This window comes from Miniopterus natalensis, chromosome 13, assembly GCF_054644295.1.
Source record: "Miniopterus natalensis isolate mMinNat1 chromosome 13, mMinNat1.hap1, whole genome shotgun sequence".
Taxonomy (NCBI): Eukaryota; Metazoa; Chordata; class Mammalia; order Chiroptera; family Miniopteridae; genus Miniopterus; species Miniopterus natalensis.
The window spans coordinates 42,512,961-42,528,369 of NC_142093.1; the positions used below are offsets into that span (position 1 = coordinate 42,512,961).

The 15,409-nt window shown below is 45.5% G+C and overlaps 1 protein-coding gene across 2 annotated transcripts in view; it reads right to left on the reverse strand.

Moving 5' to 3' along the window:
* The window catches only part of EVA1A (eva-1 homolog A, regulator of programmed cell death), a 75,707-nt gene that overhangs the window by 14,812 nt on the left and 45,486 nt on the right, over positions 1-15,409 (reverse strand). For both annotated transcript variants that reach the window (XM_016202542.2, XM_087823860.1), the window contains 2 exons: positions 7,705-7,827; positions 1,885-2,051 (listed from right to left, as the gene is read on the reverse strand). In XM_016202542.2, the coding sequence (XP_016058028.1) occupies positions 1,885-1,990 (106 nt within the window). In that variant the 5' untranslated portion in view covers positions 1,991-2,051; positions 7,705-7,827. The remainder of the gene's footprint in view (positions 1-1,884; positions 2,052-7,704; positions 7,828-15,409) is intronic.

The following is a 15,409-nucleotide window of genomic DNA, read 5'->3' on the forward strand; positions in this document are numbered from 1 at the left end:
TTACCCTCACAGTTTACAGTTTCTTTATTGATTTCCTTTACGGTCAGGCAGTGTTCCCCATCAAAATCAGAATCGGTTTTTCACCCGGCAAGTCTGCTGATTGGATTGAACACATAATTTTACTGTAGCCGCTCTACTTTCCATTTCCTTGCATCTTCTTTTAAGCTTAGCTTGTACTTACTTAAAAGAAGCATTGTCTTCCTGCATCCCGAGCAGGATTTAACTCCAGCATGTGGGGTGGGAAGGAGAAAAGTCGGAGAGAGAGGAAAACAGGGCCACGCACCCTTTCAGACTTTACGAGATCATAAGACACCGGTAAACACCAGGCCATTCAATGAGTTACCACACTCGACGGTCACAACTCAGGGTCGTGCCGGCCAGAATAGAAAGCTGCCAGGTACCTCTTGTGCCGAGAAGAGTTCCAAAGTCCAGCACCCTGTTTGCTCTCACCAGAGGTGTTTTCTTGCAACAGCTGATTTGCAAGTGTCCTTTGAGGCCTTGAAAACTCCAGACCCTCTCTGGCACTCACTTCCTTTCAGGGGTGTCCTCACTATAGAGTGGGGGGACCATCATTCACTTGCTTGTGAACACATGATACCAGAGTTTCAGACATCTCTTTTCCAGCTCGTGTCCTTTTTCCCAAGAATAACCTCAAAGAAAGGGCAAAGCTGAGATTCCTCTGATGGTGGGTGCCAGGGGAAGGAGGCCCCAGGTACCAGGCTTCTTTAAGGAGGTGAGGAGCTGACTGAGGGCCTGGCCTTTGCTAATCCGAGAAGGGAGAAGCCTAACCCCCAGGCATGGGCAGACTACCTGTTGCATCTTGCAAAACAGAAGGAGCCAGCCCAGTATGCCCTGAGAAGTCCTCCTTTCTAAAATCAGGTTACACGTCATCCAAGATCATCTCGCAAGAAGAAGCCATGAGCTTCCCTTAGTCTCAGCCCTGGCTCACATTTTCCCTTGTAAATAGAAATGTCAGGTTTTGCGTCTGAACCCTGAAGTCACCACATATCAACCTTGGCTCGAGAACTAGAAAGCAAAACCAGCCCTTGCCCGGAGGACATCTAATCAGAACTCCAGTCCCTTTCTTTTTATACACCATTCAGAGACATCAGGTGAAACAAACAAAGTAAAAAGAAACTATGAAACAATTAAAAACTCATTCAAACCGTAGAAAATCAGTTTGGTTATTCAAAACAGTAAGCACTGTCATGTACTTTTCATGAATTTCAGTTTGATTCAGGTATGATTTCGTATATTTTTAAATGGCTTCTATTATATGAAGAGCATCTGTTCTCAAGGAATGATCTTGAGAAACTCAGCCATCTTCCTAAAAGCACAACTTTGGCCCAAGGATGGGGCAAAGAGCAGACTCTCCCAGACTCACACCTTCTGTCTCTGTGCCTCCCAGAAGGTCATCAAACACCTCACACAGCCCCCAAACACAGGACACGTGCGCATGCAAACACACACACACACACACACACACACACACACACACACACACACACACACACACGGGGTGGGGTTGAGAACTACTGCACAGAAAGAGCCATGCTGAGGACACTCCACCAGGCCTTTCACATCGGAGTTAAATGCATAATGACAGAAGCAGACAACAGCCCCAGGCTACTTCATTCACTCTTTTCAGCCCAAAAGGAAACCAAACATTTTCAGCAAGATAAGCTCCTATCATCTTATCACCCCCCACTCCCCATCTGCCAAGTCAGAGAATGTCCCGCTTAACTCTCAACCCAGAGGACCTTGCATCTCAAAACTCGGCAGAGCAGAGCCCCTCTGCTATAATTGCACAGCATTTCTTTCCCGAATGCTCCCTGGCCCCAGCCCCAGGCCTCAGCCCCGGCCCAGCCGAGACAGGACAACTACCTGAGACAAAGGAATAGGCGGCCAGGATGTCGCTGAGCAAAGCCATGTCCACGCGCTGGGCAGTCGGAGGCTCCCTGCTGCGGCGAGGGGCAGCCTCCGCGGGCATCCAGAGGCGCCTCCGGGAGATGCTCCGGCTGGATCAATGCGGCTCCTCCCTCTCTCCTCCTCTGTTTGGGAACACAAAGTGAGTGATGAGAAGGCATTCCGCTTTCCCGAGGCTGTGTTCCAGGTAGCCTGGGCTCAAAACAAAGAGCTAGTCTCCTAAATGCCAGCCGGCCTCCCAGCCAGGGGCCTGGGGCCTGTCCTCTGCTCTAAAGAGCTTCTTGGCTTCCCAGGAGGGAGCACCTCCTGAGTGTCCCTTTTTCCTGGCCTTTCTCTGTTCTCTTCCCCGTATCCTCCCAACTTCCCATCTCAGTACTCCTCCCTCACCTTTTCTGCTGCTTTTTATTGCACTCTCCCTGTTTGCCCTGAGGCACTGTAACCCCAAGCGCAGCTGGCTCTCGGCCTGGCTCTGCTTCTCCTGAGCTGTTGGCACCTGTGTACTTTGATCCGCGTGCCTCATGCCACAGGTCGCCAAATGTGTGTCCTCGGCAATGGGTCTGAGCTGGCTACTCCAGGCCTGCCAGAGTGCTTCCCATTCTCAAATGCCCCCAAGAACTTGGGAGCTCGAGCCCGCTCCCTGCCCACAGTTTCATGACTCCACCTGTGACTGCGATGGGCCAACCAAACGCACACGCACTGCCCCAGACTGCCCACTGGTGAACCTTCCCACCAGGGTTCAGAGCAGGGACTTAGGGCCTGTGTTCAGGGGCTCGGCCTCTGGCTGGGGGACACAATATTTCCCAGCTGCGGCATAATCATTGTTCAGTTCACTCAGAGAAGCCCTCGCAGAGGGCTCCATGGATGGAAGGGGGAAGAGTCTTGATGACATGTATTCAATGCTGCTCTGAGCTGAGGGTGGGAGACTGAGTCACAGGGTGTAGAAGGATGTCAGGATGGGAAAGCCAGAGGAGCTGAAGGCTCCAGTCCTTTAGAGGAAACAGGTTCTCGGTGGATCACCCACACGTAAGGGGCCTGAGAGCTGCAGTTCCACAGGTAGAGAGAATGGGTCACAACAGAAAAGACAACTCTCACTCTGGTAGATTCCAACATGCTCAGGAGAGACCAAAACCAGGAAGGACAGACCAACCTGTAGGTAAGAGTGAAATGACCACAGGTCCTTAGAGCAGCCAGAGGCCCCAGAGCGGCAGGTTGGGAGCTCTGAGAAGGGGCTGGCTACCACCCCTGCCACCCTGGGCAAGACCACTGAATAAGGAAAGAATAGTCTTTTCGACAAATGATGTTGAGAAAACTGGATATCCACATGTAAAAGAATAAAGTTGAAGCCTGACCTTACTCCATATTAAAAAAATTAAAAATGGATCAAGGAGCTAAAACTATAAAACTCTTAGAAGAAAACATAGGGGAGAAGCTTCATGACATTGGATTTAGGAAACATTTCTTAGATATGCAAGGCAACCAACGTAAAAATAGATAAACTGGACGACATCAAAACTTAAAATGTCTGTACATCGAAGGACACAATCAACAGAGTGAAAAGGCAACCCATGGAATGAGAGAAAATATTTGCAAACCATCTATCTGACAAGGGGTTAATATCCAGATTGTATAAAGAACCCCTACAACTCAACAACAACAAACACAAACAACCTGATTAAAAAATGGGCAAAGAACTTGAATAGACATTTCTCCAAAGGAGACATACAAATGGTCAATGAACACATGAAAAGATGCTCGACATCCCTGCTCACTATGGAAATCCAGATCAAACCCAAAAAGAGATATCACCTCACACCCATCATCAAACAAACAAAAACAACAGGAAACAATAAGTGTTGAGAAGGATGTGAAGAAATGGGACCCCTTATATTGGTGGGGGCACTACAGAAAACAGTATGGCAGTTTCTCAAAAAATTAAAAATAGAATTACCATATGATTCAGCAATTCCACTTCAGGATATTTATCCAAAAGAATTGAAAACAGGAACTCAAACGGATATTTGTGCAGAATTATTATGAAGCATTATTCACAGTAGCCTAAAGGTAGAATCAGTCACAGTGTCCATGATGAATGGATGAATAAAACGTGGCATACACACACAATGGAATATTACTCAGAGCCTTAAAAGGGAAGGAAATTCTGACACAGGCTACAACACGGATGAGCCCTGAGGACACTATGCTAAGTGAAATAAGCCAGTCACAAAAGAATATGTACTGTGTGGCCCGGCCGGGCGTGGCTCAGCGGTTGAGCGTCGACCTAGGATCCAGGCAATCGGGGTTCGATTCCTGGTCAGGGCACATGCCCGGGTTGCGGGCTCGATCCCCAGCTGGGGGCGTGCAGGAGGCAGCCGATCAATGACTCTCATCATTGATGTTTCTGTCTATCTCTCTCCCTCTCCTCTCTCTGAAATCAATAAAGATATATTAAAAAAATATATATATATGTACTGTGTGGTTCCTCTTGTATGAAGTAGTACCTAGAATAATCAGATTCATAGAGACAGAAAGTAGAATGGTGGTTGCCTGTGGCTGGGGTCAGAGGGGAATGGGAAGTTATTGTTTAATAGGTACAGAGTACAAAGTTTCAGTTTTGCAAGAAGAAAAGTATTCTGGAGATGGGTGGTGGTTGTGCAACAATGTAAATGTGCTCGATGCCGCTGGACTGTACACTTAAAAATGGTTAAGGTGGTAAGTTTTATGTTACATGTATTTTACCACCTTTTTAAAAATTAATAATAGCAAAAATAAGGTGTTGATGAGGTACAGCAGGAAATTTTGAAAGTTACCTCATACAGAGAATCCTGGAACCAACTTTTGGTGTTAACAGGAATAGTAGCAGAATTATCTTGTAGTGATAATACAACTGAAGTCAGTAAAATTCTAATTTGTATCACACTGTGAATATGGCTTAATTTTTAGTAAAAGATGTCATCTCACATATCAAAAGTTGGGTAGCAAATAGTTATAATCTATCACATTTATAGATTAACAGAAAAAACATATTGCGTCAATAAATGCAAAAATGTTTGTGTAAAATTTAATAAAAATTCTTAATTTAAAAAAAGCCTACTGCAGTCAAACTCCAAATCCTCCTCTTTTCTTTGACTATCTAAGAATCCAAATATTCTTCTGATAGTTCATGTACAGTGTTCTAATGAGAATGATCAGCTTTCAGGTCTGTCTCCCAGACTGAAGAGGCATCTTATAAATCCTTGTTACCCAAGCACCTCACTTGGTGCTAATGAAAAGAGGTTCTAAGTAAATTCGGGCTGACGGGCTGGCTGGGAAACAAAAATAGCGATTAAGCATGAGCTTTGTCTGCTTAAGGCTCAGAGGGTATCTTGGAACAGGTCCGAGGGTGAGCCACCCTGAAGTCTAAAAGGACACCAGGGCTGACTGGCTCCGAGCGGGTGCCACGCAGAGCACTTCCCGGGGCTATGAGAAGACCACGTGCAAGATGGAAGCTTGACTGGGGCACAGAAACCTGTCCGCTTCTCCTCATACCCCAGGTGTAACTGAGAGGGCTGCAAGAATCAGAGGCCAGAGGAAGAGGACAGAGAAGGCAGGCCAAGGGTGAGGAAGGCACCTCTGAATGGTCCATCCCGAAGAGCAACCAGGAAGACCCTCCATGGCCCACGTGGCACAAGCCAGCCTAGAGCAGGGGTCAGGACATCTGTACTGTAGGACCAGAGAGTAAGTATTTCAAACTTTGAGGGCCTCGGAGTCTATCTCAGCTACTCGACTTTGCCAGTGTGGTACAAAAGCCACCACAGACAATACGTAAATGAATGTGTGGCTGTGTTCCGATAAAACTTTATTTTTGAAAATAAGTGGTGGACCCAATTTAGCCCACAGACCACAGTTTCCAGACCTCCGGCCTAGTTCTTACTCCTTAAATATAATTCAGGGTCCAGCAGCATTGGCATCACTGGGAAGCTTGTTAGATCTGCATAATTTTAGGCACCACCCAAGAGACCTTTGGAATCAAAATCTCATTTTACAAGATGCCCAGTGGAGTTTGCCCAGTAGATCTGTGATCCACTTCAGCCTGAGCACTAAGATGCTGTAACAGCACAGGCCCAGGTGGAGTTTTGCTTAGTGCCTCCTTTATAAATCTGACCTAGGGTAGGAGAGCAGGAGAGATCCTGTTCAGGACAGCTGCCAATGAAACAAGGTCTGCAGAAGTCAGAGAGGTGAAGAACCCCAAACTCTACACCCCACCTTCCCTTGAGCCCTCCCTCAATAGTGATGGAACAGCTCCAGGTAGCTCTGCACATTTTCCACTGGCGATTTGCCCTCTAATTAAAACATTACTATACCTCCTACTGTGTTGGTTAATTTTATGAGTTAACTTGACTGGCCATAGGGCATCTAGATTAAACATTATTTCTGGGTGTGCCTCTGAGGGTATTTCCAGATGAGATTAAGATGTGAATCGATGGACTCACAAAAGTAGATGGCCCTCCCCAGGGTGGGTGGGTATCATCCAAGGACACTCAAGGAAGCTCCTTATCACTGGCTGGCTCCTAGAACAGTGGACAGTGATTCTCAACTTTGGGCAGTTTGCCCCGTAAGGGTCATTTTACGATGTCTGAAGACATTTTTGGCTGTCACAACTGCAATGGGGGTTAACGTGGCATCTAGTGGGTAGGGGCAAAGAGACTTCTAAACATCCTTCAATGCACAATAGCCCTCCTCCCGATAAAGAACTATCTGGCCCAAGATATTAATGTCTTGAGGTTAAGAAACCCTGTTCTAAAACAAACATCATTACTTCATTGACCAGTCTAAGTGACTCTCAGTGTTTGTGAACCTCATGCACATCACCAATGTAATCAGAAATGTGTCAGAGAGACAGACTGCTTGGCAGTTCCCAGCAGCCTTGGTCAGAACATCACAAATCCAAGGCCTGGGCCAGCAACTCAACATTCCCAGTAACCAGAAGTGAAGAGGCTCTGGGAGAACAGCTCATATTAACCAAGCCGTCAAGAGAAGGTAACATGAGCCAATAACAGTTTATTCATTCATAATTGGAGAGCCACCTGCCACAAGATCTGGATCAGGTCTAGACTATTTGACCTCCAGACTAGTTGACCCTGCGGATTACCTTGGTGAGGGCAAAATTAGGACTACAGAGCTGTAGGTCTTCAAAGCCGGGGCTTCCTTCCAGTGATGACCCACTGGATTAATCCCACACTATTCTAGGGAAAAATCATGTCTAGAGAACACTCTAAGCCAGTCAACCAGCATCGTAGCACACACTCTGGACAGAACCTACCAATTCTTATAAATCTTCCCCTCAAACAGCTTTCTTTCATCTATGACCCAAAGCTCCTTCACCTAATTGCTGACAAACTATAACACGACTGAAAAGAGATAGCTGCTTTCTGTGACTCACATCTCAGAATTTTGCCTTCCTGGACACCTGCTGAGCTCTTGATGAAGATGACAACAGGTCTTATGAGGGCCACCTCCTAGAGTGAATGACCAACCGCATGCATTGTATGCTATTTTCCATTGGCTTTCATGTTATTGGTAACCTCACTTCCAGTGCTGCGAATTCATCTTCTCTGGAACCCATTTATAATGAATGTAATCATTGAACGTATAAAATGAAATGTGCCTGGTGATGATACATTTCATCTTAAATTGCATTATCAGCAGTGAGCATCCCTGCTAGGTAAGCCCCCATGCAGGGCACTATCTTATTACATAGTGCTCAGAGGATGGTAAAAATCTCATTACCCCCTTAGCTACCTGGGGAGAGGTGTGCTGTCAGGAACTGAGGAATCTCTGGTAAGAACAGCTCATCCTTGGTGATGTGAGTATCAAGCAGTTCAGGTCCTGAAACTTGGTTGGCTCCGGTTGGCTTCTCAGGCTCTGAAAGAAAAGAGAAATGGTCATCAGAGAGCATCACATGCCCAGGAGATCACATCATGCATTAGGCCTGGTATTGTCGTGAACCACTGAGCAGAGCAGCCTTGGTGATGTTTGTCTGGACCCCTAGAGAGATGGAATACCATCCCGAGAGGGCAAAGCCCACTGCCGGTGTTTAATCTGGAATTTGAACCAGACAGCCAGAGAAACCGACCTCCCAAGGTCACAACAGAAAGGGAAGCCACGGGTAGAAGATCAAAGACACATGTTTCCTCTTCCCTCTTGTGAGCCAAAACCCACAAAACAGCTCGAGTGGGATGTGTCCACATGGCCCCTCATCACTGAAGTTTGCAGGCCTGCCTCCCTCAAACAGGAAGGGAGGGGAGTCAGTTCCCAGAAAGCAATGCCCAGATGGGCCATGAAATGAAGTCGCGTGAAGTCTGTGCGGGCAAGAAAAACCTGGAATTGCTGATGTGTGGATTCCCGTAGCCTGGCCCTTTCATCCAGAGGTCTCAAGCCCTCTGCTCACCCAGCGAGGGAGGCCAGCGGGCCTCTGGAAGGCCTGGGTCCCACCCAGCTCCTTTACGTTGCCAGCTTCAATGAGATGTGTGTAGGAAGAATGAAATTAGTCACGCAGCCCACAGAGCCCTGGGCAGCCCCTGCTCCACCCAGACACACTCATTCATTTGTCGTCACTGCTTCCCGCTGACGCCTGCAGGATCCGACGGCTGCGGTTAATTTACGTCTTCATAGGTGCTTACCCCAGTTGCCGGGGCCTCACAAGGATTTGTGGCACCTTCCTAGCTCCATTTCACTGGGGAAGAAATTAAGGACGGAGGCTTGCAGCACAGGACTGGAAGCTCTTTGGAGACTCACGCAGCAAAGCGTGGGGGCAGCCCTGAGCCGCCCTCGCCCTCCACCCGACTCTGATGGACACCGGGCTCCGCACTCCAGCGGGGCCACGCGGAGCTGGGGTGCAAAGGCTTCCGTGGAAAACAGCGCCACATCACAGCCGGGAAAGAGGGTACCCGCGGCCCCTGGGAATGACTGGGCAGAGAGAAACCCGTTTTCTCTAGGGGGCTGACCAACACCTGTGGACGACACATCCGACACACGCCCACCAGCTGCTCGGCTTCCCTGGTTCAGCCAACTTCCCCCTCCAGCCCGCTGCAGCAAACCTGGCCAGGGCCATATCCCGGACCCGCCAAGTGCTGACTGTGAAATCGGGGCTGGGAACTCCTTCAGGGCAGAGATGATGTTTCTGCTCTGCTCTTTGTTCCCAGCGTCCCCCGCAGTAAGTGCGCGGAGCTGACACTGAGTGACAGGTGATGAATGACTCACACTCAGAAATCTCACTCTCCAACCAGAACCTTCCATCCTGGTGCCTCCCTCACTCCTGGAATCAAAGTAAACATGCTCCCCAACCTGTCAGAGGCCTCTGGCTTCTCAAACTCTCCGGCTCGCCCAGGGAGCAAGTCTCAGCCTACACTCACTTTTCTCTACACAGCCTGGCTATGTAACTACGCCACACTCGGCTCTTACCACGACCTTTCTGCTGCCCTCCCACCACCCCCGGCCCTAAGCACAGGGCCACTCCAGCCCTGCCTGCCTGCCTTCCTGCCCACAGGCTGAGCGCTTGTGAAGAAAGGTCATTCTTATTAGCATTATTGCAAATGTTTGGTTTACATCCTTGGCGAGGCCCTTATATTGCTAGAAAAATCCTACGTGTCCCTGGCATCCCACTTTCTCATTTTCGAGAGGAAATGTACCAAACCTCTACCTCTTTCTTCCAGTCCCTTCTCCATCCTCAGCTCTCTGCTGTGCTCCACCCTCCCAGAGAAGGTCGAGGCCAAGCTACATGACCTGCAACTTCCCTCTGTTCCATCTGGTCCTCACCTTTCCCCCTCCCGTCTCGAAGGGAGATTTTACTTGTATTTTTCATGAAAGAACTTCCTCCTTCCTATAAGATTTCATTCCATCCATGATTCACCCTTCTTTCTCCTTCCCTTTATTGACTGAACTCCATCTCTCTCTCTAAGGTGACAGGTAGACAGAAGAAAAGACGAATAGATAGATAAGACAGATAAGATGCTTAGAGAGAAAGAAAAGAGAGAAGAGATTATATATATAAATGCCCCTCAAACTTTCAGTCCTTCCCTTCCGTCTCCCCTTCTCTCCCTCTCTCTGGATATATGTGAAATAAATATCAGATAGTACATGTATACACAGAGGTGTGTATTTGCGTGTATGTGTACATATACACATATATGTACATCTATCAATCTTTCTCCCTCAAACGTCTTCTCATTCTCTCCCAAGCGCTCTAGAAATCTCTCTCTTTCAGTCTCCTGATCTTATATGCTCCTGATCTATAATAAAATGGCTTAATTGCTCTTATCCTTAAATGACCTTCTCTTTGCTCAGCTTCCACTCTAGGTCCTTGTCACTTGCTCTCCTTCCCTTCGTAGACAAACCTCTTCACAGAAACTTACATCTCCTCTCTCCATGTCTTTACCATCCTTCAGTCCTTGACCCACAAATATCTGGCTTCATATCCAGCCCATCTACCAAAGAATCTGTTGCTAAGGTGGAGTGATGGAACCATCAGGTCCGGGCCTCCAACAAGAGTTCAACAAGAGTTCGGAGGTTACAAGCTCTTGGCTGCTGGGGATCTCATGCCCTCTCCATTCGGGCTGGCTAGCACAGCGCCTGGCACATACATTCTTTAAAATGAAGTCTGTCACAAAGATGGGAGTTAAGGACTTAAGCGACTAGAGCTCAGGTGGCCTGACCCAGGCTTTAGAACAGAGTGAATATCGCAGTACAATGGGGAAAGGGTAGTCTTTTTGCAAATGGTACCAGGACAACTGGATATTGGTTTTGAATATTTATTCTTTACCTGGACTATTGAGTTAGCCCCCTAGTGGGTCTGAAAAAACTGGCAACCTAACCCCAACCCAACAGGTACAGAAAAAAAATGCTTAGGACCAGGAAAGGAATAGCTTAGAAAGACAGAAAACACATAGACGATAACCGCTCTACTTCAGCCAAACATCACTGAAAAAAAGTGGCCCCACCTACACCCACTTGAGCAAAGGCTGAGTGGGGAACCTAGGCTTCTGCCCTTGAGAGACTATAACAAGACATCCAACATCCCCAGAGTAAGCAAAGGCACTGGAGAGAAAAGGAAGAATGTGAGTTAAAGTATATGGCACGTCTGGAGGAAAGGGAAGGCAGCGAAGGGGTAGACACTGGCCTGGTGTCAGCAAAAGCCAAGTAGGAAGATGGGATTTTCATCCCAGACAGCTGGTAACGAGCTACCCCTCCTGGCAGTATCGCTGGAGGCCACATGGGAAGCCTGGACTTCCATCCCCACTCGGCAGTATGCAGGTCCCCCTCGCTCCCTCCTGGGGTAGTGTCAGCAAAGTCAGGACTTTCATCACCTCTAGAAGTTGTAAGCCCCACTGTCACCACCACGATGTCAGTGGAGAACAGACAGGACCCAGTACTCCCCTTCTCACCCAGCATAATGAAAGGCCAATCGATACATGTCAACACCGAGATGACGGCAATGTTGGCATCATCTGACAGATTTTAAAGCAGCCATGAGAAAAAACACTTCAATGATCAATTATGAATGTGCTTGAAACCAATGGGGAAAAGAAACAAAAACCAAAAAACCAAACAACAGAATGTTCAGCAAGGTAATAAAAAGTCCCAGCAAAGAAATAGAAGATATAAAGGAAAAAAATTAAAATTTTAGGATTAAAAAGAATTGGTAAACAGGAAGATAGAACAATAGAACTTACTCAACGGGGCAACAGAGTGAAAATAGACCCAAAAAAATAATAATAATTAAACAGAGCCATAGGGATCTGTGAGGCTATAATAAAAGATCTAATATTCATGTCATCAGAGCTCCAGAAGAGGAAGAGAAAAGAGGCAGAACTGAAAAAGTGATCAAAGGAATAATGGCTGTAAAATACCCAAGTTTGGCAAGAGACATAAACCTACAGATCCAAGAAGCTGAGCAAACCCCAAACAAATCATTAAACTCCTGCAAATCAAAAACAAAGAAAAAAGTCTTGAAAGCAGCCTGAGAAAAATAACATCTTAGTCTAGGTCAGAGAGACATCAGAGAAAAGAAATAAAACTACCCCTATCTGCAGATGACAGGGTGGTCTACACAGAACATCCTGAGGAATCTACAAAAACAGTAACAAACCAAACAACCCTAATAAGTGGACTCAGCAAGGTCACAGAAGAGATAAACATAACATACAAATATCAAGTTTACTTCTATATACTAGCAAAGAACATGTGGGCAGTGAAATTTAAAATATAATACCATTTACAATTGCTCAAAAAATGAAATACTTAGATGTAAATCTAACAAGACATGTACAGGACTTGAATACTGAAAACTATACAACTCTGTGGAGAGAAATGAAAGATCTAAACAAATGGAGGGACATACCATGGCCACTCAACATAATAAAGATACTAATTCTCCCCAAATTGATAAATAAGCATATGCAATTTTTGTTAAAAACACCAGCAAGATTTGTTGTCCATACAGATAAGATTATGCTAAAATTTGCATAAAAAGGCAAAGGAACTAGAATGGTTAAAACACGTTTTAAAAAGAATAAAGAGAAAGTAATACTATATCCAATTTCAGGACTTACTACCCAGCTATATTCATCAAGACTGTGTGTTATTGCAGAGATAGACACGTAGGTCAATGGAACAGAACAGAGAACCCAGAAATAGACCCACACAAATATGCCCAACTGATTTTTGACAAATGTGCAAAAGCGATTCAATGCAGGAAAAACCATTTTCAACAAATGGTGCTGAAGCATCCATAGGCAAAAAAGTGAGCCTCGATCTCAGCCTCACACCTTATATAGAAATTAACTCAGGCCCTGGCTGGTATGGCTCAGTTGGTTGGGTCAGCCCATGCACTGAAAGGGCTCAGGTTCGATTCCTGGTCAGGGTACATGCCTGGGTCGGCTTGATCACCAGTCAGGGCGCATGCAGGAGGCAGCCAATCGATGTATCTCCCTCTCCCTCTCTCCTTCCCCCTCCTACTTCTCCCTCTCTAAAAAATCAATAAAAACATATTTTTTAAAAAATATAGAAACTAAATCCTATTAGATTAAAAAATTATCTCAGAATGGACCACAGACAAAAACGTAAAATTATGAAACTTTTAGAAAAAAAAATAGGAGAAAATCTTTGGGACCTAAGTTTAGGCAAAGAATTCTTAGACTTGACACCAAAATCACAATCCAAAACAGGAAAAATTGATCATTTGGACTTCATCAAAATGTAAAACCTTTCATCTGTATTAAGACAATGAAAAAGACAAGCTATAGAGTTGGGGGAAAATACAGGGATGGGCAACGTAGGTTTACAGTTGTGAGTACTCGAAACACAGAGTTAATAAAGCTATTGTAATGATTATAAAACCTTCATGTCTTTTTCCATACGAACAACTGTAAACCTACTTTTGCCTTCTCCTGTATTTGCAAATCCTATACCTACTAGAGGGACCAGTATCTAGAATATATAAACAGCCTTCAAAACTCAATAGTAAAAAAGTGAGCACTCCATTTAGAACAGGAACAAAATAATGAGAAAACAGTTTACAGAAGATGTACAGATAGCAAATAAGCACATGACAAGATATTCATTAGTCACTAGGAAAATGCAAATTAAAACCACAATGAGATACCACTACACACCTATCAAAATGGCTAAACTAAAACCTAACAACACCAAATGTTGACAAGGATGTGGGGAAGCCGTATCATCCATATATTGCTGGTGGAAAAGTAAAAGAAAACAGCTACTGTGGAAAAGTTTGGCATTTTCTCAAAAAAACTAGACATGTGATTATCATGCAACCCAGCAATTACACCTCCTGGCATTTGTCCCAGAGAAATGAAGATTTATGTTCTTATAAAAAACCACACAGATATTTATAGCAGCTTTATTTGTAATAGCCCCAAACTGGAAAAACCCAAATTTCCTTCAATGGGTGAATGTTCAAACAAACTGTGGTACATCCATACCATGGTGCATTACTCGGCAAGTAAAAAAGGAACATGCATTTAACACATGCAACAACATGAGTGAGTCTCTAGAAAATTATGCTGAGTGAAAAAACTCAATCCCAGAAGGTTGCATATGGGATGATTTCATTTAAATAATATTCTTGAAATGTCAAAATCATAGAAATGGGAACAAATTAGTTGTTTCTAATTTGGTAACAAATTAGGGGTTAAGGAAAGAGTGGGGTCAGAAGGGAAGGAAGTGTGGCTATAAAAAGGGAACAGAAGGATCCCTGTGATGACAGAAGTGCTCTGTATCTTGACTCCATCAAGGTCAAATTCCGGTTGTGATACTGTGTTATAGTTTTGCAAGATGTTACCGTTAGAGAAACTGGTTAAATGGAACATAGGATCTCTGTATTATTTCTTGTAAATGCATGTAAATCTGAAATTATCTCCCTCAAAAGAGTCTAATTGAAAACAATTATGCATAATCTCCAGGTCATCCTGAATCACATTCAAGTTTAAGAAGCATTCACCTAGAAAACTCAACCAGGATATTAGGAGAAACTCAAAATTCTTTTTTACAAGGAACAACTGAAGGGAAGAGAACATTTCATCTTGGGAAATCTTGGAGAAGGAGATTATGAGAGCTTTCTTTTTCCATAATATGAAGGCATTAAACAGGAGGAATTATACTTGGTTTGTGTGGCACCAGGAAACAGACAGGCTGGTGCAGGGGAAAGGGTACAAGCTTCAGGACTGATCAGGCCTGAGCTAGAACCCAAGTGCCCCTATGTCCTATTTTAAGACTGGGCAAGTCAGTTAACACTCTGACCCTCTGTTTCCTGGTCATTAAGACAAGGCTTATGATTTCTATCTCAGTCCATCAATCAGCAGCTAAGCATAGAAATTGAAACCGCTTCAAGTATTTGCAACAGGAGGAATGTAATGCAGGGAGTTGATTGCAGTGATAAAGCTAGAAGTACATGCTAAAGGTGACAGAGGAGCTGAGAGTTGCAGATTGCTGCGATGCTGACAAAATCAAGAGTTTAAAGATCTCAAATTGGTAGGACTTTAAAAAGACGAAATTATTTGGAGTGAGGTCGTACGGGGTGGGACTATGAGGTAATCCACAGATGAGCAACAACCAGCAGCAGGCAGTTAAAGGAACAACAGGAGGAGGTGGTGCTACCAGAGAGCCAAGGTCACCAGGACAAAGGAGGGAGGCGGTGTTACCCAGGAGCCAGGCAGGGCTCAAACAGTGGGAGCTGGAGCCATGGAGATGAAGTCACTACTGGAAGAGATGCTTGTTAAAGAGAAATAGAGAGGATGTGCTCTGGCTTCCTCTTTTCCTCTACCCTCAACCAGCCATTGGTGCCCCCACTGGCCAAACCTAGCAGGAAGCCAGAGCACCCCTGAGCCCGAGGGGGGCTAACCTCCAGGACAGAGCAGGGGTCAGTGGCAAACAGACCCAGGGCTGGCACACTCACCGGGGGTTTGTGAGGATGCAGAATATGTAAGAC